The 24,423-nt window shown below is 40.0% G+C and overlaps 1 protein-coding gene across 1 annotated transcript; it reads right to left on the reverse strand.

Annotated features, from left to right (window-relative positions):
• Positions 1-844: 844 nt before the first annotated feature.
• On the reverse strand, positions 845-24,052 carry LOC138350451 (serine/threonine-protein phosphatase 6 regulatory ankyrin repeat subunit C-like). Its single transcript, XM_069301323.1, has 8 exons — positions 23,764-24,052; positions 10,963-11,177; positions 7,765-7,868; positions 6,302-6,440; positions 4,122-4,324; positions 3,488-3,631; positions 3,135-3,269; positions 845-2,309 (listed from the first exon to the last, which is right to left on the reverse strand). The coding sequence occupies exons 1-8, from the start codon at positions 23,808-23,810 to the stop codon at positions 2,106-2,108; spliced, it is 1,191 nt and encodes a 396-aa protein (XP_069157424.1). The 5' UTR covers positions 23,811-24,052; the 3' UTR covers positions 845-2,105.
• Positions 24,053-24,423: the final 371 nt, after the last annotated feature.

Here is a 24,423-nt window from a genome sequence, read left to right on the forward strand (position 1 = left end):
TAGTTGTGCTATGTTACATATCTGTTCTGGTCATATACAAAACAACACATTTGTCAATCATTTACACTAACTCAAAGTTACGGCACCACAACAGGTACTCGTCTACTCACCAACTAACTACACACAAGACTCTACGATTCACTGAGTACATGAGAAGAAGGCGGACTTGTTTGGGCAAGAATGAATGAATTGTGATTCACAGTGAGTCGTGACACCTGAGTATTGTTGAGGAATCAGTATAAACATACAGTGAATATGTCATCACTGACATACATATGGGGGCTTGTGACAGTTTAACTACTAATTTATAATAAAACTATATAGCAATGACAATAGGCCTACAAAATAACCTGAGTAAAGCTTAAGTAAGCTATTTTACACAAAAGGCTGGGAGGGCAGCTTTGACCTGGATGAAATACCATATGCAATTATTGAACAAAAAATTATGTGAAATCTGCCAAACTATTTTAAGAGAAATGCAAGCAATATCATCGTACTTGAATACTGTAACCGTAAACCTCTTTTTAAAAGAAATAATTATCAAAATGCCACCATTCTATAGCAGAACACAAAATATTTGTTACTATACAAATCTTATGAACATTCATCTTTCTCTCTCTCTCTACAGATGCAACTGTAGGAAATATTTTGACCAGCATGGCTTGAGGTACACGGAGTAGTGACTTTTTAATAAATACCTTTTTCAAGTTTTGTTACTATTTTCGTGACCTTAGTTGCCAAATCACAAATCTTTCCTGTAAATATTTATCCCTTATTAAAACACAATTATAACTAGTGTCTCAACTAACAAATAGTTATAAGCAACTTCTCTGCTTAATTAAAATGTAATTTGTAATTTCCATACAAAAATGGTCACCATATTTACTTATGTCTTAAAAAAACATTAAGACATTAAAACAAACATTAATTGTACTGTATTAATTATCTAAATACAGTACAACAATAGGCTTGGCAGTACAGATCAGTAATTTCCATTGTCTATTCCATTATAGTAAAATATGACATAATTGGAATCTAGTTCTTGAGGAAGCACATCAGCAGAGCTGACGGCAACTGGTCCACTTTATGAGCACAGCAAATCTTGTGTCAATGATTACTTTGTAGAATCCCCAAATATCACTTACTATTTGGCACGCCTATTAATTTCTGGTAAAATGCTACAAAAGTATTAAACCTTAGCACCTGTTTAAATATGAAAGGTAAAGTCTCAGTGGAGAAGCTCAAGGCTATCATTCACCAGTGTTGTATTATGTCTAGAGTATTCGCTCAGATAACCCATCCTCTCGACTAATACCTCACATTTTTTACAGCGTCGACCAATCCATAAAAAAATGTGACACATTAGTAACAATTTTAAGCTCTCTTAAAATTAATGTTTTTTATGTGCTGACCTCTATAGGTTAAGTGGGATGCCTGGGTACATACGTTCTTGGTTAGGCAAAACAGTTGCATTTTTATGGAGTAACAAATCGAGAGAATGGGCTGCTTGCCATAGAGCATAGGAAGACTTAACAAACTGTTGTCATTGTTGATGCCTTACACAAGCTCAGAAAATATTCTTATGTTTAAAGGCATTGTCAGTAGTGTACATGCCTGACAGTAAAAGGAAAAAAAAAAATGTATTGGTTCAGCTTTGTAGAATAAGGCACAAGCAGTGCTGGCAAGTACGACTCGGGGTCGTTGTAGTTGTCTAGCTAGATGATAAAACAAGCAATGCACGTTACCATCAATGAATGAATGCACTTGGTGAAAGTGACAATAATGGTATGATGGATGCTAATGTATGAAAGACTTACAATGTATAGACAGTCATGTAGAAAATATATAAACAGACAATTTAGGGATTTTTCCACGTGTGAACACCATAAGCAAGAAAATCTTAGTTACGTCTCTGTACTGTGAGACCTTAGCATTTTAAACTGAGACTAATGAATAGGATCACTGCAAGCATTTCCTTGCACATTGTCATTATCACATATGCAATATCCATTTCAGATTTTGCTATGGTATATTCATCCACAGCAATGTTTTTCTTAATCAAACTGTCACAAAAGTTTCTTTTTCACAAAGAAAGTCCTCTAGGGCTAGGAATGACTACCGGTGGTTTCTCCAAGGAGGATATATGATTCAAGCGGTGGAGGAAGACCCAGCTGGGCAGTTCCTGAGTGTATTCTCTTTGGTGTGAGTGAGTTGCGGACGGTACGCCAACAGAGGGAGGAGAGCGTTGCTGGCAATGTCCAGTGGTGCATCATAAGAGTCTTTAGTTCCAGGAAGACTGGTCCCAGCACCTGGAAATGAAATTTATCTCATGATTGGTGAGTAATTTTATAGAACTTATGAATAACCCAACCTTCATACATGAAATGAAAGTGATGATATTTTTGGTCAGTCCTGAACCCCTATCAAGTGGTGATGAGGGTCTAGGATGGCCCAAAACATTGTCACTTTCATTTTGTTTCATCTGTATTGGTTGGGTTATTTGTTTCAGCCTCATTATTGTGACATTCTTTATAAGACTTCTTTGCCAGAGCTTTATCATATGGTTGAGGAGTAATTGGTTTCCAGTTGTCAGAGACAGGAAGCCTGTTAAGCTTATTGAGGTCCACTTAGGCCAACATAGATAGCCTACTACAGTCTACTAACTTGCAGGAACCTATTTACTGCTAGATGAACAGAGGCATCAGGTGAAAGGAAGCATACCCAAAAGTATCTTGTCTTGTATAGGAATCAGACTTAAGAGATATTTTGGTTGTGAACCAACTTCACTGATTGCTGAATGAGACATGCCCTTTATATTTGAAAATCTTGGCCGGGATTCATTAAGCATTTGCCCACTTATGAAATCTGAATATCTTTCCTCAATCATGGCAGCTTTATTTAGATTTATTAAGCAGTTTGAGCTCAGAAGCACCAAGAGATTGTTTATAATAATAATAATCTTAGGTTTTGAAGCTTCAAAATCTAACTGTTTAATAAATGTAAACAAAGCCGCCATGACTGAGGATAGATGTACCAGTTTTGTAAATGATTGACAAATCCTACCCCAGGTGAATAAAGCTTGTAGAGAATGAAAGTTAACTGTCATGTAAAACTGCTATATGGTTAGCACCTACCTTATAACATCTAGATTGTCTGAACATTGTTCTCAGCACATGCTGGTGCATTCTTCTTGGATTATCTGCCATCATGTGTGAGAGGATAGAGAGAGTGTAGGAACAATTCTCTAGTCTGCGGTGCATGATCACAGCCTGTGTAATGATCATGTAAGTTAATGCATATGATTAGTCATTATTATACAACAATTATTATTTACAAAGAATAGATCTCAAACAAAGAATTATCTCAACTTATATTTAATAATTGACAAAAAAGATTAGTTGTGATATACAGTACAGTAATGATTACAGCATTTTAACAAACTCCAAAGAGCTTTGAAGAGCATACGATAATACTAAGCTGTACTGACCTTAAGGAACCAAGTAAAAACACTCTGGTCTTTGTCCCTGCCATCAGCAGCACCCCACACAGATGCTCCGTGATTTAATAAGGTTCGCGTGAGGGGCAAGGAATCGTCTAGGTACTCCACGCTGTATGTGAGAAGCGTTCGACCCTAGGGAACAGAAAGATTATATGAATTCTTTATTTCACTACAAATTTGTGTAATTTTTCATTATTAATATCAGCATGAACATGCATATGAAATCCTTTGGTGAAAATTTAGATACGCTGATGAGGCTTATAAATAATTATTAAAATTATGCTATGTTAGTTTGTGTTGTTTATGACTAGTTTCCTCTAGGCCAGGGATTCTCAACCTAGGGGTATGAAAACCCATAAATATATGCAAGAGAGATTTTTGGAGTACCAGACAATTCTTTCCTGAATTTAAACTTGTCCAGTTTATATCTAGTTTTGTGTTCTATTTTATGTCAATATCTTTAATACTTTATTAATATCACCCTTGTTATACCTTTTCATCCACGTATACACTTCAGCCTTACTGAGGCAGGTTCAGTTTACGTATTAGGCTCAGAACCTTTGAACCCTCATCATTAAAGTGGCAATTGTAGAATTACAGTTGACCATTATGTGATATTTACCTCATTGTTGGCAGCATCGACATGTGCACCAGCCTGGAGGAGCAAGCGAGCGATGTATGCAGCTCTGTCGTAGAGGCCTTGCCGCAGGAGATTTCGCACAGTGTGTAGCGGAGTCTCCCCAGAGATGTCTTTACAGTTAACATCAGCACCATGTGCCACCAGGGTGTTTAGTGCTTCCACCACACTGCTACTCCACACCTCACCTGTGACCAGAAATTTGTGCTGTTAATACGAGATGATTATTATACATTAGAACATAAAAATAAAGTATACTGTAGGCCTACTGTCCATGCGAGGCAGCATGGCAGTTCCAATTGGCTCGTGCGAGGCACCTCCAATTTCTATCCACCAAAATTCATTTGTATACTTATTATTAATAATAATAATACAATAATAATAATTTATATTTAAAAATATACAGAAGAACATGGTACAATGGTTGAATAGTTGCTACACAAATTAAAAATTAATAAAGCCACTATCCCTGGAACTGGCAGTTTTGGCAACTGGCATGTCATTCCCCATCCCAGGTTTACCAACCATGGCTGCCGAATGTGGTAACCCATCCTGAGTTTACTGACCCAGGTGAGGGCATGCTATTTCCCATCCCGAGTTTCTGATCTTGGCGACTGCATGGTCCATAAATCCACAAATCAACAACTCTGTTTCCAAACCAATATTTACACAGATCTTTCTTGAACTGAAATTATTCAATCATCACTATGAAATTTTACTGAGGTGTGTATTGTAGCACAATACAGTAGTAAATTTATATTAACCTACAAAGCCTACAGGGATAATGAATTCGGGAGAAACAGTTCTTTTATTTTAGATAAGTGAAATTCAGAAATGCTGTACAGAGAAATATTTATGACAGGTGATGAAGGTTTTCCATTAATGGGGACAGGAAGCCTGTTATGCTTACCGAGGTACCCCCTAGGTACCTAGGTATACTGTGGTGTACCACAGTATACCACTGCATCTCAATCATCACACCATACTTGCACTTAAGATTTCATAAATGGATCAAGCTTGAAGCTCTTGAGTGGATTTGTTAAGACCTTCCAATTTGAAACCAAACTGTCTGTTATTTTGTTGTTACTTTCCAGGCACTCTTGTCTATTTGATTTTAATAATTTTTTCTAGTGCTTTTACTATCACACCTGTCAATGATACAAGTCTATAGTTTAGCAAGTCTTCCCTATTTCCATTCTTATAGATTGAAACTGTCTTTTTCAATGTCAGGGAGGTTCACTGTTCGCAAGGATGTTTGTTAGGTATTCCGTAGCAGGGCGCTAATCTCGGATGCACATATCTTTAGTATCCAAGGTGATACAGTACTCCAACTGTTTTTCTAGCTGTCTAACTCCCAAGTACCTATTTACTGCTAGGTAACAGGGGTATCAGGTTGAAAGAAACTCTGTCCATTTGTCTCTGCCGGCGCCGGGAATCGAACCCGGGCCACAGGATTACGAATGCCGTGCACTGTCCACTCAGCTACCAGACCCCCCGTGTGTGACCCCAGCTACTAGACCTCTATCTGAGTGATAGCATGGATTCAAGTTAAGGCAACAAAGGTGCCAAAAAATATAAGAAAGTTCCCATTTGTTACCAAAGTTGCAGGGTTAAACTCCCTAATTTCCTAAACTTTCAGCATTGATAAATGATATATGAAACTGAATTAGCTTTTATCTGTTTTGAATACAGTATCTTCATTAAAATACTGTAAATGTTATACTGTATATAGAACATCGATGAATATAGTATTAAAAATGAATAAATTTATATTAGGTTAGCACTATAAAATTTCCTATTTTATATTTTTGAAACTACACTAGTTGTATAAAACTGATATACTGTACATACAGTACTGTATTCAGTTAAATTGAATGCCTACAAGTTAGTGTTCATATTAATTTTTGTTATTCTGAACATGAAGCTTGTACTTAATGCTTATCAATATTCCACAAGGTCAAGACCTGACATTACTTAGGATGCAACCAGCAACAGCTGCCTAGCTCTTGGGGTGTCTATTTACTGTTAGGTGAACACAGGCATCAAGTGAAAGAGACCAATTTCTGTTCTGCACAGGGACTAAACCCCGGTCGCTTGATTGCAATTTAAGAAATGACATACCAGTGAGCAAAAATTTGTAGTAAAATAGTGAGAAAGCAACTTACCTAGTAATAGGGCATGGAGTGGCGTCTGGCCCAACAAGTTTGGCTCATTAATAGCCGTGTTCGACACTAGAAGCTTGCTGACCAGGGGCCCAGGCTGTGGCAGCAGACATGCCACGTGTAAGGCTGTTGGTGTGAACTTCTGAGGATAGACCACCGTATAGCACATTACTAAACTTGCATTTACCATTCACTTGTGGGCTTTCAGAGGTACAAGGCTCCTACTGTACTTGTTCACTGTGACTTGTATATACTGTATATTTTTAATCTTGAGTTCTTTTGTACTGTATTCACAGAAAAAATATATATAATGGATTATATTTGCATAGATTGTATTGTGTATCATACATGGAGTGATTTAACAATACAGTGGAACCTCGCGTGACGAGCGCCTCAATCTACAAGCATTTCGAATGAGCGCGCCACTTGGCGAAAATTTATCTTGATTGACGAGTTTTTGTTTTATGACATCCTTTATGACAAATGTCATAAAGGGTCGTTCAGTGTATGTCAGGTAGGCTGCTCCATTATTAATAAAAAATATGAAAAATACAAAACAAATTTGAAAACAAGAAAAAATGTCAGAATGCAACATCCTACCTGACAAACACTGAACCAACCTTTATGACATTTCTCCTTTTTTTAAATTTGTTCAATTTTCTTTTTTTTTTCTTTTTTTTTTTTATAAAAAATTGGAGCAGGCTACCTGACATATACTGAACGAACCTTTTTCTATAAAATAAATGAAAAAAATGGACAAATCTGAAAAAAGACAATGTCATAAAGGTTTGTTCAGTGTACAGGTATGTCAGGTGGTCTGCTCCATTATTTAAAAAATTGAACATCATATTGATGTTTTTCAGTGATGGAACAGATTAATTTTATTTCCATTATTTTAAATGGGGAAATTCGTTTTGAAAGAGAAGCGTTTCACATGACGAGCTAGGTGCCGGAACGGATTAAATTCATTAATCGAGGTTCCACTGTACTTTTAAAATGAGAGAACATGTCATTTAAAAAAAAAATTGCAGCAGTGTTCTATTGACTACCAGTACCACTGTGCTTAAAAAAAGTGTCAATACAGTTTTCCATTGTTGGGGGATGCCAGTTACGTAGATCAAGGTCCCCCTAGGTCAGCTACTGACCTCTCCCAAAATGCAACTCACTACAGTTGCCTAACTCGTAGGACACATTTACAGTACTACAAGGTGAACAGAGGCCTCAGGAGAAAGTTAATTGGCCAAAATGTCTCTGCTGTACTGTGGGAATCAACCCAAGATTTTTTGCTTGCAAACTATGTTACCTTCCACTGACTAATTTTCTTCATAACATAACTGAAACTGCCTATTACAATAGAATATTTTTATACTACAGAATTTACCACAATGCTTTTAATGCATATAAACTATCAGTTCTGCAGATGCTAATTGTATAATGTGCAGTTCCCTCTGAGATATTCAACTCACCTCTATGTCTATAGGGTTCTCTTGTTCCTCGTATCCAAATAAGAGACTGCAGATGGTGAAGCTATCACACCCCCGACATTTGGATAAACTTTTGACTTTGGCATCTGTAAATATGTATATATTTTACTAGTAAAAGCACAGAGGTCTCAAAGATTAATGAGGTGGGATGGGTTCATTATAAAAAGGGGAAATAAGGGAATGGAGTCTTAATAATACTGTAGTAATAATAATAACAATTACCAAATATCAACTGGACAATATGTGTGAACAAAATCAGTCATAATTACTAGGGATCCTAAGCCATAAATCAATGTAAAAATGTTCAAAATAAGACCAATTAGATATTAGTACATCTAAATGTTATTCTTCACCTTTATCATTCTCTTGTTGGGCCCAATTTAAATTATGCAGTTCAATTTTGGTCTCCATAATATAGACTGGACGTAAATTCATGTCAATGTGCACAGGGATGCAGGGGATGGATGGCGACGTAAATCCCAGGAATTAGAAAAGCTATGAAGAAATTTAAAAATCTTGATTTACATTGCCTAGAAAGGCAGAGAGTAAGAGGTAATGTGACCAACAAACGAATGACAGGGTATAATAAAGGAAAATATTCCTTCTGACCTTTCTCACGATGCAACTCACAGCTACCTACCAGTATTTATTGTTAAGTGAACAGAACATCAGGCAAAAGGAAACACGCTCAACTATTTCAGTCATGCCTGGGAATCGAATCTGGGATACTGAATTGAGCCTGCATCCCTAAACACATGAGGCAGTACCAACTGCACCATGATGGGCTCAAGATACTTTAAGGGTTTGAGATGCTTTTGTAGTATCTAGACTCAATGACGGGGCAGGAGAGATGGGTGGGTATGTTTCCTTTCACCCGATGCCTATATTCACTTGGCAGTAAATAGGTACCCAAGATTTAGAAAATAGAATACAATAGGACTGCAATAGAAATGTAGTCCACAAAATGTTTACACTGCTGGAAACTGACTTAGAAATTGTATTTCCACCCCTAGACCTTAACCACATTCTGGTCAAAAAGGGTTTTGAAATTTACAGTACTGTACATAGGATTATACTGCACAAATAAATAGAGAGCCTAAATGACTGAATTGAGCCTGCATCTCTAAACACATGAGGCAGTACCAACTGCACCATAATGGGCTCAAGATACTTTAAGGGTTTGAAATGCTTTTAAGCCCATCATAGTCCAGTTGGTAGTGTGTGTGTGTATGTGCATGTGCATGCCTGAAGAGTTCAGAAACATTGGTTCAATTTCATTGTATAATTTCAATATTTTTCCACAGATTATGCATGTTTTTGTAATTTGAGAATAGCCTTATATGAAAAAACAGACTTTTCATTAACTTTTAAATCATGTGCAATTTTTGCAATGTTACATTAAACCTGACCTATCTTGGAAATGTAAAATTTTCAGTCTAATATTGTTTCTTTATCGTTAGGGACAAGAGGCCTGTACTTACGGTTTTCAAGATCCACCTTGACCAACTACTGATTTTTCCTAGGATATAACCCACAACAATTTTATAAATCTTGGGTACCTATTTACTACCAAGTGAATATAGGCATCGGGTGAAAGGAGACATGCCCACCCATCTCTCCTGCCTCGTCATTGAACCTGGGACCCTTAGTCATGAGCTGACAACATAGACCACTGTAGTGATGTTCTAGTGTGGCCCTGTCTTTGTCCACTTGGAAATCAGGCAAGAGAGATATAAGAAACAGCATTTTCCTTGACTGTTACAAAGCATTTGATGTTGTCCCACATGAAGTACCTCTCAGGAAGGAACCAGAGAATTAGAGTAAGAAGGGAGATATCAGAGTGTAGAAAGGAGTACCACAAGGGTTGGTTCTTGCATCCATCCTGTTCCTAATATGACAGTATACAGGAATATATCAGCAACATGAGAAGAGTATAATCGCTCCATTGTATCTATATTTACTGATGTAGCAAAACTAATAAGAGTTAGAACAGAGGGAGGCTGTGATGTCCTGCAAAGGAATCTTGACATACTCCAGAGGTAGTCTGTAAAATGGTCACTGAACTTTTAATAACTCTAGGTAAGACTGACTCATTTCCATCCAATGAAGTTGCAACACTTCACAGTTCAGATATGTCCAAGGTAACTTCAGTATTTATCCATGCAAGGCAAGAAGAGGATGTGTTTTGTTGGCTGTCTCTTGTGTTTGTGACCACTGCATTACTGTATTTCAATTCAGAAATTCCATGGAGATTCATAGACATGAGCACTATGTATGTTAACTATTTCATTGATGGAGTAATATCAAAAGTGCATATATATTATACAAGAGCAATGTACTGTACAGTAATTGCAAGCTATTATGCACTGACTCCCTTTGTAGAAAAGTTTGTTTAAAAAAAAAAATTGTATTCTTACAGACATCGAAGAGAAGTGAGGCAGCCTATGTATGCTCTGAATTGGATGGTGGGATATCTGTATTGGGATAACTTACCTATTTGTTTTCTGTAATTCTAGTTGTATGCCACAGTACAGTAGCACTCAAAACATATTGATATCATTTGATTTAACATGTCTTGGTGCTTAGATTGAGTACATTTGTGTTCAATAATTTTAATTAATAAATTTCTATTAGAGCACTTGTGTTTAATATTTTCCTCTGGGAGGGGAGAAGATTTGACCTATGAATACCAATAATCATATTTAACTTGTTCATTCCTAATGCAAATTATGAAGCTAAAAACAGGAGTGAGAAGACCTGTACAGTTAAGAATGAAGGGTAAAACAATTCTTGCATCAAAAAGGAGGAAAACTTGGGAGAAGATAAACCCCCATATCTAAAACCAGAAGCAGAAATTAGCAGTATATCTGTGGCATAAGCCAAACTGATAAGAGAATCTTAATGGCTGCAGGGAGCCACCAATGTAGCTGTGAATATCTACATAGGAAGGAGAATTATGTTCAACATGGATAATCTAAACGGTGGATTGCTCTATTGGCAGTAATGGGATGGTGGTTATGGGACAGCAGTGATAATTTAGCATTATTGGGGTGTCAAGTTACAGGGTGACAGTAAAAGTGGTGGTGATTGTGTGAACATGATGGAGAGTAATAATGGTGACAATAATGGTACAGTATTTTACTATATGTAAGTGTGTTTGGTGTTTGCAACAGTACATACCCTGGTAAACAAAAGGTTCAGCTTTGGGGCAGCCATCGAGGAGGTCAGCAAGGGTAAGGAGGTGTTTGTGATGGGCGTAGGGAAGGCGTGCCACCAGCGCCCGCCCCGCTCGTGTTCCCACGCCCATCTCACGCCCACAACTCAGTGAAGGAGCCATTGACTCCTTCTCCACAGCACCCCTCAGCTGCTGAAGGGCACGGCAAGCTGACCCATCTCTGTAGGGAACGAGATTAATGGTTACAATGGCACATGCTGTGGGATGCACAAGGGTCTATTAAGGTCAAAAGATAAAGCTGGCATGATCAAGGTAAGAGTACAGATCCTTTAAGGAAATTTAGTGATGTCATTTTGATCTTCCACTGTCTGTCTCTACCTTGATAAAGCTGAAACAAAAATTGAAATGCCAGGACATATAGCTGAAATTCAAGCCGGAAGAATATCATTAAATGTTAATAGGAAGTGAAAAGCTTCAGTAGAATATGGTGTGAACTACAGTATAGTGTTTCCTAATGGTTTATCTCACTGTTGGATTAACAAACTAGGATTCATTGATGGCTCATGACATTACTTTGCCATGGTTCTTAATGAGAAAATCCCTGAAGCAGGATGATGACTGAACAAGCATCCTGGGTAACCCCAGATGTGTGCCTTAACTCATTAACCATAACATGCAGGTTGCACAGCCTGGGATCCACTCAGATTCACTAGGAGTTTGGATGTACTGAGCTGGTACCAAATCCAAGGTTATGAATGCAACCTGCATGCATAACCTTGAAGCTATGCCTACACTCTGGTGTAGGCAATGCTCCCTTGATATATAACATGGGAACATTATGGAAGCTAAAGTTTCATTGTGTATAAGGGTTCTTAACCATTATAAGATAACATTCCTCCAATGAATTATGCCAGACTGTCAAAATCATCACCACCACCACAATTACTGTTACGTACCAGTATCATTTCAAAAGATCTCAATACCCTGTAGCTTCGTTTTCCTTTGCATATGGATAAATATAATCAGAGCAGCTAACAGAAAATTATAAGGATTTTCTCATTTATTTGTAGAAAAATGACAGATCACAAATACTGTCCAGTTGAAGATAGTTACAACTACTGTAATAAAATTTTTTCTGTTGTTTTGGCCAATCAAAACATGTTTTTTTTTTGTCAAATGTTCATAGATCAAGTTCCATCCCATGATTATTTAACTTTCATATACCTCAGGGGTATGTATACCCCAGGTTAAGAACCTCTGCCCTAGTCTTTGTTGAAGCTATGCCAAGCACTTGTGGCCAAGAAACACACCGGGGATTACGAATGTCAACTGAGACTAACTCGAGTTGACATTCATATCAACAGTCTGATCCTAGACAGTTTAAGGATAAGAACCACACTTCATGAGAGCATTGCACCTGATCTGACCACATTGAAGGAAAAATACAGCATCTTCATTAACATAGACTGTCTATTGTCACAGTTTCAAATATATGGGACAGAAAGCCAGTGGCTTGTAAAGGATATGCCTATATATATATCATGGGTGAAAAATTTAAAGTTGTAAATTTGAATTGCTGGCCTTTATTCTTGTAGTCTTATGTGTTGATGTGGTCTTAAGCAGTGTTGCTGTTTTACTTCTCTCAACCCTCACTGCCCTACACCTTCCTTGTTGCCTTGTACTGTATTGACTTCTATCCCCACTTTTACTATGTCACCACTTGACATAGCCTTCAGGACTGACAAGGGCCCACGATTCGACAAGGGCCCAGGGACTCGACAAGGGTCTAGGGACTCGACAAGGGGTCCAGGGGACTAGACAAGGGTCCACGACTCGACAAGGGCCCAGGGACTCGACTAGGGTCCAGGATAGACAGAAACATCATCCCTGTCAATTGGTGTTTGGATCGGGTTAGGTGTTTTCAGCCCTGTTATTGTAACATTCTCTGCTTTGGCCTTAATTGACCTTGATAATATCGATTGAAGGCCTTGGCAGGCCTTCAATCGATATTATCTTCGGGGTCGAAAATTTAGTTTAATTTCGGGTTTGCGTCGTAGCTTAACAAGTTTGAAACTTTTGTCTCTTGTTTGAGTCATGTTCGACCTCATCAAGTCTAGATTGACGATATCTAACTTATTCAATATTTATGTTTTAATAAGGTCAGCCTTGTTATGTCTATCTTGGTTTTCAACTGTTCAATATTTATGTTTGAATGAGGTCAAGCTAGTTAAATTATTCTTCCTTGTTCACAAGTAGCCTTAGCTCTGTGCTAAGTAGCCTTAGCTCTGCGCTGAGTAGCCTTAGCTCTGTGCTGAGTAGCCTTACCTCTGCACTGAGTAGCCTTAGCTCTGCGCTGAGTAGCCTTAGCTCTAGGATATGGCAGGGGAGTTGTAAAACTGGTTTTAATGACAGGGTGGTAATTGGATGGTACAGAAATTGGAAAGGAAATGAGGCTAACATAAAAGGCTGGGAGTTATAGAAATAAGGACTAGAAATTAGCTATAGAAAGCCATGAAAATCACATTAAATCTACTTTAAAAGAACCAATTAAGAAAATACAATTGTTTTTAACTAAGTTACTCAATATAACTTTATATAGAATACATTTCAACTCCATACCACACTGCATTCAAAATGTATAATTACTGAAGAAATAAAGCTATCAATCAACTTCAAACATCATTCTGAATTATTAAATCTGGACAATAATATAATCTAGTAGCGTCAAATCGACTAACGAGAGAGAGAGAGATAGAGATAGAGATAGAGATAGAGATAGAGATAGAGAGAGAGAGAGAGAAGAGAGAAGAGAGGAGAGAGGAGAGGAGAGAACCATGAGGGTTCAGAAGAGGTCAATAAGTTTCTGCCGTAGTTAGCGGATCGCGCTGGTTATGATGGAGATTATATAATATTATATATGGACCTGTGGATTACGAACACAAACAGCCTCATATATCAAGCAATTACCTAATAGGCCAGGCTGAGAGAATAGAAAAATACTTGATATCTAACATACAGGTGTTAGATATTCTGCGACCTTGCTCTGAGAGTGAGGCCTTGGTCTGTATAGACACAGGTGTCTACACCGACACCAGCAGTGGTCAAGCTGTTCAACACATGTGTATCTAGACTTGGAGAAGGGATACTTAGTACCTAAGTGTATATCTTGCAGAGTCGCTGTTCGATCCCCGATGGCCCACGTGGTTGGGCACCGTTCTTTCACTACGTCCTCATATCCCAGCTCCTTGTCCTCATATCCCAGCTCCTTGTCCTCATATCCCAGGTCCTTGTCCTCATATCCCAGCTCCTTGTCCTCACACCTCAGCTTCTTGTCCTCACACCCCAGCTCCTTGTGCTCATATCTCTCCCAAGTGCTATTTAGTTGCACTGGCTTTGCACTCTCTCTTCATAAATATCTTACCTTACAAAACTATATCTATTCGCATTTGTGTGAAGAGAAATGTTTATAATTATAACATGCGTTTGGAGAGATATCAAAAGTAAGTCATAATAATGTTCCCCAGACAACTATGAAGCCTTTAAGGCTCTTACGACCACGTCTTCCTGGATGCCGTTACTATGGTTACCTCTCTGAGGGCCGAGGAGAGGCTGTTGCTACCCAACACACTCAGGTCCAAAACCTGTACCGCCATGAACATTATGACGTCATGGGAAAACCGTGACGTCAGAGTGACATCACACATCATGTAAACACAGCATTTGAGCTCTTATATTGGCATTAGGGGTTGAGAGAGGTTTAGATGAGATAGGTTGGGATAGAATGAGTTGGGTTGGTTAGGTAGGTGTGGTAAAGACCAGCGATGATGAAGAAGAGTGCATACTGTCCTCAGGATTTAGATTCTACTCGAGATTGTACGTCAAGAAGGAAGGCATCTAGTGAAGGATTAGGGGGAGGGGGAGACGCAACACCTACACCAAATCAGGAGTAGCGGTACCAGCAACCGGCCTGCAATATGTTGCAACATTCCTGTTAACTGGGTGCAGGAGATACAAGACTTGCATCGTCTTAGCGGCACTAAGCGCTCTCTCAGCGGCACCAGGCTTGCTCGCTCTCTCTCTCTCTCTCTCTCTCTCTCTCTCTCTCTCTCTCTCTCTCTCTCTCTCTCTCTCTCTCTCTCTCTCTCTCTCAGCAGCACTAAGCTCTTCAGAGGTTAAGACTAAGAGCTTTGTGAGCTCCTCAAACCCTTTACAAAATCAATAGAACATTTAACGTAGTACCTAACCTGAAGTTTACCGGAATGAGAATACCTTGGTGGATATCTAGATGAGTATACCTGGTGGATATCTAGATGAGTATACCTGGTGGATATCTAGATGAGTATACCTGGTGGATATCTAGATGAGTATACCTGGTGGATATCTAGATGAATATACCTGGTGGATATCTAGATGAGTATACCTGGTGGATATCTAGATGAGTATACCTGGTGGATATTTAGACGAGTATACTTGCAATATACCTGGAGGTGCATTCCTGGTGTATACCAGAAATGTATTTGATGTTATACAATGGAGTATACCTAGAGTATACCCAGAGTGTACCTGTTGTATATTTGGTGTATAAATATACCTGATGTGAATGTGGAGTATACCTGCCGTACACCTAGTGTACCAGGAGTATACTTGGCGAGTACCTGGAGTATACCTGGATTGTATACCTACAGATGGAGTATACCTATATATGGTTATATGTAGTATACATACATACATATATATTTTATATATATATATATATATATATATATATATATATATATATATATATGGAGTATACCTATATATATAGTTATATTGAGTATACTTATATATGGATATGCAACAATGATCACAAAAACACTGATCCAAGTATGCTGAAAAACCATATATCCATCTATACTTAAAAATGGATGTGTGAAGTATATCTATATATGGATATATGAAGTATACCTATATGAATATATGAAGTATATCTATACTGTATATGGATATATGGAGTATACCTACAGTATACCTGGAGTGAGTTCTGGTAAGTCTACACCGCAAGCTGTAGACTTATCAAAGTCCCCCCCCCCCATAGGCCGGAACAACTGACCCGTCCTCTAAGGATGCAGCTCACAACAGTTGTCTAACTCCCAGGTACCTATTTACTACTAAGTGAACAGAGGCATCAGGTGTAAGCAAACGTGTCCAAATGCCTTGTCCTGCCACGGAGTCGAACTCGGGTCCAATTACTGACGGGGTGGGAAGACCAAGCTATCAATGTGCCAATTCGCAAAAAAAAAAAATCCAGCTGTTTTTGCCCCACTAGAAGCGTATGAACCCATACAGCCCACCTAACCTATCGAGGCCTATGTATCGAAAACGTCAAAATATTACGGTGTTTGAATGTTTGCAAATACATGGGATTTTTATAGCGGTGAATTGCGTTACAAATGCGACGTAGTAAGAGGGGCGGGGTGAGCGTCCTGAGCCAAACGTGCCATAACGGTGGTGGTGGTGGAGCGACTCCTCAGGCACCAGCCTCGCCCGCCTCACTCTCTACCATAATCCACCAATCCACTCAAAATGCGACGTTTTAGTTCAGTTTAAGCACTGTAATATTTACGTTTTCTATGCGTCGACCTTGATTGGTTAGGTGGGTTGCTGGGGTTCGCTTCTTTATGCTTAGGAAAAAACAGTTGCATTTTTTACGGAGTGATAAATGTTGTGACTGGACAACACATTTCCTTCTAAGGAGTTCAATGGACTGTTTAATTTTTTCCAAGGTGGGAACTTGTATTAGAACATCATCTGCATATCCCACTTGTTGTGTTCCTTCCGGAAAATCAATATTTGCACGTAAGATTTTAAGGCTTGATAGATGTTAATCTTCTTGTTTGAAGAGCTGTTCACTTGAGATAGTTAAGCAAGTCCCAGCTGCGTCTGGGTACAAGTGACAGGATGAGTAACCAGCGGGTTTTCGTCCTATTGGAGAATGCTGTACATGCTGCTTTGGCGGTATGTCCACTCACATGAGTGGCGCTGCCCAATAAACTCGCCCCTCGGGGCAAAATTTAAAAACAAATTTGGACAACACACTAACTTCACACTTGATCATCCCTCCAGTGATGAGGGGTGACGAGTCTAGTGTAGTAACTACACTTGTCTCAAAAGGTGATGTATGTGTATGTTTGTGTATAATAATAATAATAATAATTCATTGTGTTGGGGGACATGCAGCCAGTGTATAATATACATGGTAGGCTTATATCGAGGTCTCCCCCCACCAGGGTCGAATTACTGACCCCCATCCCCCACCCCCACAGGATGAAACCCCACAGCAAGCCAACTCCTAGGTACCCATTTACTGCTAGGTGAACTTCTGCCCCGCCCAGGATTCGAACCAGGAATTCCAAATTTTTATGTGCTTTCCTAGCCGGTTGACTAAGGCAGTGACTCGTGGTCTATTATTTCCTCATCACATTAACTTGTGTAATTTTGAATGGCACTCGCTTCTACAACCTGCTCCTTTAGTTCATCCTCTTTCCCTAATACTTTTAAGTTAAGAGAAAACTTTCTAACATCTCTACGACTTCTGAGTTTCAAGTTTTTATCCATAATCTTTTGTTCTATTCGTATTCGTTGTTAATATTTCCTCTTTGTCAACTCTGTCAATCACCCTAAGTGTTTTATAAGTCTCTAACTTGTCTTCCCCTTTCTCTCTCTTGATATCAGGTCTAGTTCTTTCAGACTTTCTTCATACCTCATTCCTTGCAATTCTGGGACAAACTTTGATGCAAACTTCTGTACCTTTCGAGTTTTACTTACTAATTTTTTTTTTTAATGGGGTGCTATGATGGGGCAGCGTACTGTAAACTGGTGTAATGCAGGCGGGGTAGAGTTAGTTTTGGTGCCATGTCCACTCGCAGAACTTTTCCTTTAGTCGTTACAGGGATATTGTTTCCTTTTATTGTGTACTGTCCTTTTGGTCTCCTGTCACCTGCTCCCATTTCCATCACCATACACTTCCTGCTGATGAAATCCAATAGTCATTTCTCGGATCAACTCTTTTTCATCTTCAGTTGGATTTACCTGAATTTACCCGCGGGCCACCATCTCTCTAAAGTCCTCACTGAGGACAGGAAGTCGGTGGCTTGTTAAAGGTCCCCCCATTTTAACTGGTGACTTTATCCAGCTGTATAACCAATTGGGTGAAAAACATCTCCCGTTTTCTATCTTGTAGTGTGGCTTTTTGAACTTGAAGCTCTTGCTTCTTATATATGGAACATTTGAACTTTCGAAGAAGTGGTTTGGATCAAAATCTTCCAAACTGTTCATTATTTTAAAAGCTTCTATGAGATCAGCCCATGTCTGGTTTGCAGTGTTGTTAGTCCGGCGGTCCTCAACCTCTCCTGGTATGAGAGTCGACTTAGTTCTAGGATGATTTTTGTTGCTCTGTGTTGAACTTTTCCAAAGCAGATATGTCTTTCTGAAGATGGGGTCTCTGTGCGTGGATACCCCTTGTCCAAATAGGCTCCCCACCAGAGATTTATACATTTCAATAACTGCCGTCGTTGTTGGCATCGTATTCATGACTGGGTCTTCTGTTTGCTGCCGGATTGTACATTACCAGGATCACTATTTTTTTCTTTCATCTGCCGTCGGAGTCCCAGTGATGGAGGCTGTGTATCCATTTGTATTTTGATCTATTGGTTCCTCGAACTTCCACTTTCGTTTTACCAGCAGTGCAACTTCTCCATTTTTGTTTCCTTTCTTTAATTATTACTGTACTTGATATTCCCCTTATAAAAATTGCATCCAAGATCATATCACTCATTTTAGTTTCCATTATTGCAATTATATAAAGGTTCTTTTTTAATAACCCTTTCTTTTGTTTCGTCTGCTTTGTTTGTTACTCCATCAGCATTGGTGTACAATACCTTGAGACTTCTTGGACACTTAAAGAATATTCAGAATAATTTTATTTGTTCCTATAGGTGTAGCTTCAAGCGAGAGTGGTTGCCGTTGTTTCATCCACAGTGGTTGTGAGGTAGGAACGGTTTGGTAATAAAAAAAAAGTAGGTCAAGAGGCAGAGAAGGACTGCAAGGTAATGACGGATTGAAAGATAGAGAGGACGAGAGGCAGGGTAGGGCTGAGGGATAGAGACGGGCTGACTGAGAGAGGCTTGGGGGTAGGGATGAGTGAGGGGCACAAGGAGGGGGGGAGTGAGTGATATAGGAGATGAAGGGGCATGTCGATAGAGGGAGGAGGGACAAATGGGAATAAGGGACAGGGGGGTGTGCGGGGTAAATGGGTTGTGAGTCACGGCGGGTATGAGGGGGGAAATGGGGTGATGGGCTAGGGGAAGCTAAGAGACAAAGGGGTAAATGTGGGGTGAGAGGGGGCAGGAGTGTGAGCAGGCAGAAAGGCTTGAGTGGCAGAGGGGGGCTGATGAGAAGAGTGGGGGGCGAGATTAGTGGGTGAGAGGGGGGGGGAGGAATGGGGTTGAGGGCTGGTGAGGGGCAGTGTTAGATGAGGCCAAAAGGGGTTAAGGTGCATAAGGGGGGGAGGGAAGTGTGAGGATGAGGGTCTGGAGGGGCAGATAGGATGGGATGGGATGACTCTCCCAATACACCTAAGGAACAGAGGTGCATTGGGAGGGGAGGGGAGGACTCGGATGGGTTTCTCTGGATTGAAAAGAGGTGAGAGGGGTCAACGAGACGGGGGGGGGGGGATGGTTTGCGGGTGTGTGGGTGTAGACGTATTGGGGGCGAGGTGGTTGCCTGTCTATCTATGATATTTTCAGTATCACACTGTGTGCCCAAACAGTGTTACAAACCAGATGCTAGGAGCTAGTCTCAGTACGTAACTTGGGGCTAGCCTCACGTAACTTGGGGCTAGTCTCAGTACATAACTTGGGGCTAGTCTCAGTACATAACTTGGGGCTAGCCTCACGTAACTTGGGACTAGCCTCAGTACGTAACTTGGGGCTAGGCTCACGTAACTTATCATGGTCATTTGTGCTTGTATGGAGCGTCATGGGGTGGTTGGGACCAGCCTTTACGCACCTCTTTTACGAAGGACCAACTCCTATTCCGAATCCCAGAGACCCGTATGAAGTCTGAAGGCTTGTCTATAGCGTGGTGTTTACATCAGACTTCCCAGTTGTTATTGACGTTGAATAAACGTTGATTCAACGGCGGGAGAGAGAGCGGGAGGTAGAGAGAACAGGAGGCGGAACGAATAGGGGAAAGAGAAAATAAGGGGATAGGAGAGAGAGGAGCGGTAGAGACAAACAGGAACGCAGAAAGGAAGACAGACACGTGTGGGGAGGCGGGATGACCCGGGCAGCGCCGGTTACAGTGACCTGTAATCCTTGTCATGGCTCGGGTGTGTACCCACCCACCGGTTCCATTATTAGTTATCTTCAACTGGGATTTCTGCTCTTAGGTTTCATCATGAAATTTGCAATTAATTTTTTACCTGGAGCGTACCTGTAGAGGGTTTCGGGAGGTCTACTACTTCCCGAGCCCGGCCTGGGGCCAGGCTACTTGTAATAGTGTACAGTATCACTTAGCTACTTGCTATGTTTAACTATGTATCCTGCTGTCTTTTTTTTTTTTTTTTACAAAACTTAAGCAAAAGGGGTCTGCTTTTGGTATTGTTTTATATGGTGGAATTTAGCATGATGCCCAATTACCGTAAATCAGCATCCAGACCTTGTAATATCTCTCCTAGTTCTGTCCTCTCAAATTGTAGTCTTTTGTGTTTTGATATTTCTTGTTAAATTAATCCCTGGATTATAATCGTCGTCTGTCATCCTGGCTCTTATGACGCCATGTTGCTGTGTTCCGTCCACCTTCGTCTCCTCCTCACTGGACATAACCTCCGCGTGTTCTCACACATACTTACCTTGTGGTGATTGATTCCGGGGTTCAACGTCCCCGCGAACGGGCTCGCCGTAGACCGTGCTACTTGCAACTGTTCCGAGTAGCTGAATAATAAAACAACAAACAACAACAAGGCCCGGTGCTCGACCAGGCACTCCTCTTCACCAAGGTTTTGAATTCGTTCCTCTAGTTTTTTTTTTAATATAGTCTGCCAATCTGCCCACAACAACCTGCTTGCTCTCTGTGGTAATGCCTATCTCTCTCCCCCTCCCTGGCACTCTTTGCTTCTAATGGATTCATTCTTTTACCCAACCTTTCAAATGCTTCTTCACATTTGTGTTCATCTTGCTAATTTCTTCTCCGTTGTAAGCCTCAGTCACCTGTGTTTCTCATCTCGTCCTCCCACTTAGTGTCCACCTCCAATGTCTGTCTCTCTTCCATAATCATCACCCACCTTCCAGTCCCTCTACACATACCATCAGTATCCTCGCTACAATCCTATTATCTCCATCGTAAACTTATCTATGTAACTGTGTGATTTGGTTGCGCATCCTTTTTCCCTGTCAATTCAACAGACTCCCTTTATAGCCAGTTGGAGTCCCAACTGCCTTATCGTCAAGCCAACCACAATAGTTACGTGAATCTCCAGAGCCAACGTGTCCCCAAGCAGCCTGTCTTTCCTGTCAAGCCTCGCGCTCCTGTAATATTTTAAATTCCACCGAGCCTTTCGTTTCACTAAATTGATTTCTGTATTTTGGTTTAGACTTCGTGTCTATATTTGTCCTGACTTCCTGATTACTGTTTGATCTTTCATGCATGAGGGTGTATGTGTGGGTTGTATGTGTGTATGTGTGTATATATGTACTTACCCAATAGTGCTTGCGGTGGGGTTGAGCTTCGGCTCTTTGGTCCCGCCTCTCAACTGTCAATCAACCGGTGAACAGATTCCTGAGTATATGTGGTTGTGTATGCATGTGTGTATGTTTGTAGTTGTGTATGCGTGTATATGTGTAGTTGTATATGCGTGTATATGTGTAGTTGTATATGCGTGCGTGTATATATCTCTAGTTGTGTATGCGTGTGTATATAATTGTTGTGTATGCGTGTGTGTATATATGTAGTTGTATAAATATGTAGTTGTGCATGCATGCATATATATATATATATATATAATTATATATAGTGTGTGCGCGTGTGATTGCGTATGCATGTGTATATATGTGGTTCTGTATATATGTTGTGTATACATTTGTATATACGTAGATGTGAATGCATGTGTATATTTGCTGGCGTGTGTACACGTGTGGTTCTATGCTAAACTAGCAGGGTTTACGACATAGAAAGACATAGTTCTTGGGCCCGCCTTCTCACTTATAAGTATCCCTTAGCAAATGTATATGTTTATCTCTCAGAATGTTTGGTAATATGTTTATTGTTTGTGATGTGTGTATATGTATGTATTAACACGATGTACTGAACGGGGTGAGAATAGCTTGAGCTACCCTCATCCCTTTGTGTGTATTTTACCTCAATAAACTTATTTGAATTTCAGTATCCCTTGTCCATCCCATCAATGTTCTCCCGATCAATAAAGACGACCCCATCTTCCAGTCCACAAATACATAGACACAGTTTATGTTAGCGGGCCTGTTTGACTCGGAACAAATAAAATAGGCCTAGGTAAAAACCAAAAATGTACTTGTTTACGACCGTTTTCTTCGCTTTTCGTGAATTTGTCGGTAGTGTACTTGTTTTATTTAGGCCTAGGTTTAAAAAGCCTAATAATAATTGTTAGAGGACAGAAAGAATATATATAATTTTATTTAAAATTTCATTACACAAAAAGGGGTTACAATATTGGTTACATGCAAGGTACAAGGCTACTTGTCACGGGTTGTAGAGTTCCTCCAGCTCCTCAGATGGCGGGCAGGAACCATGGATGCAGTGAGCATTTCCTCTCTGGATAGCCACACCCAGACCGTGAAAGAGGAAACTGGCAGCTCTAGGGTCTCTAGTTTCAATTAGCTTAGAACCCAGCAAAAAAAACTACCAGCACTTTTACCCATATTATTATATATTATTATATTATAATATATATATATTATATATATATATATATATATATATATATATATATATATATATATATATATATATATATGGTGGCACTGTGGGCCTAATGTTACCTAGGATCCCGATGTTCCACAGGACCTAGTGTCACCTAGGATCCTGGTGTTCCACAGGACCTAGTATCACCTAGGATCCTGGTGTCCCACAGGACCTAGTGTCACCTAGGATCCCGGTGTCCCACTGCACCTAGTGTCACCCAGGATCCCGGTGTCCCACTGCACCTAGTGTCACCCAGGATCCTGGTGTCCCACAGGACCTAGTGTCACCTAGGATCCTGGTGTTCCACAGGACCTAGTGTCACCCCAGGACCTAGTATCACCTAGGATCCTGGTGTCCCACAGGACCTAGTGTCACCTAGGATCCCGGTGTCCCACTGCACCTAGTGTCACCCAGGATCCTGGTGTCCCACAGGACCTAGTGTCACCTAGGATCCCGGTGTCCCACAGGACCTAGTGTCACCTAGGATCCTACTGTCACCCAGAACCTAGTGTCACCTAGGATCCTAGTGTCACCCAGGTCCTAGTGTCACCCAGGACCTAGTGTCACCTAGGATCCTATTGTCACCCAGAACCTAGTGTCACCTAGGATCCTGGTGTCCCCCAAGACCTAGTGTCACCCAGGACCTGGTGTCACCTAGGATACTAGTGTCACCCAGGACCTGGTGTGCCATAGGATCCTGGTGCCACTCAGGGCCAGGATTGATCCAGGGCCAATCAACCAACACAACTTACCTTCTGCAAATGGAAGATTTTAACCAATTAAAACTAAATTTAAAACGTAAAACCAAAAAAATGTTTTATACTCACAGTTTAGGTCTTTTGCTTCTTTTACTTTCAAAAATTAAGGCTTTCATATGTAATGATTTAATTTACAGTCTATAGAGATTCATGATAAACTATCTTAATATCACAAGTGAACGGCTTGCATGATATGCCACTGCTGTGTTGTTTCACTAAATAAGGTTACAGTAACATATCTTGTTCCATGGCTTAGGAGTGTAAGAGTTTATATATAAATATATATAAAGATTGGCAGTGCGAGAGCGGTGGGCGAAACGTGTTTACCTCACGGCGTCCAGTAATATACTGGCGGCCATGTGAGTCAGTTGACGGGAGCAACACTCGCTCCCACACCCAGCTCAAACTCTCGTACACCAAAACAATGTTCAACAAATTAATAACACAATAATTCGCCATATTAACTTTCTATTTGAAGGTATATATTCATGGGAAATAACAAATTTAAATAGCATTTGGAATTAATTATGTAGTATACTGAAAGCTAATATTCAGGTAAAATGCATTCACATTGGAATTTAATCGTCGTTTTCCACTGATAATATACTTGAACATGTATTTATTTTATGGTCATTTGCAGATTTGTTCATTTAATGAATAAATTTTAGGGAGCTTGTAGTTTACATACACGTGATTGGAGTACCATAGTATCGTACGTCTGGTACGTAG

Source organism: Procambarus clarkii, chromosome 45, assembly GCF_040958095.1.
Source record: "Procambarus clarkii isolate CNS0578487 chromosome 45, FALCON_Pclarkii_2.0, whole genome shotgun sequence".
Lineage (NCBI taxonomy): Eukaryota > Metazoa > Arthropoda > Malacostraca > Decapoda > Cambaridae > Procambarus > Procambarus clarkii.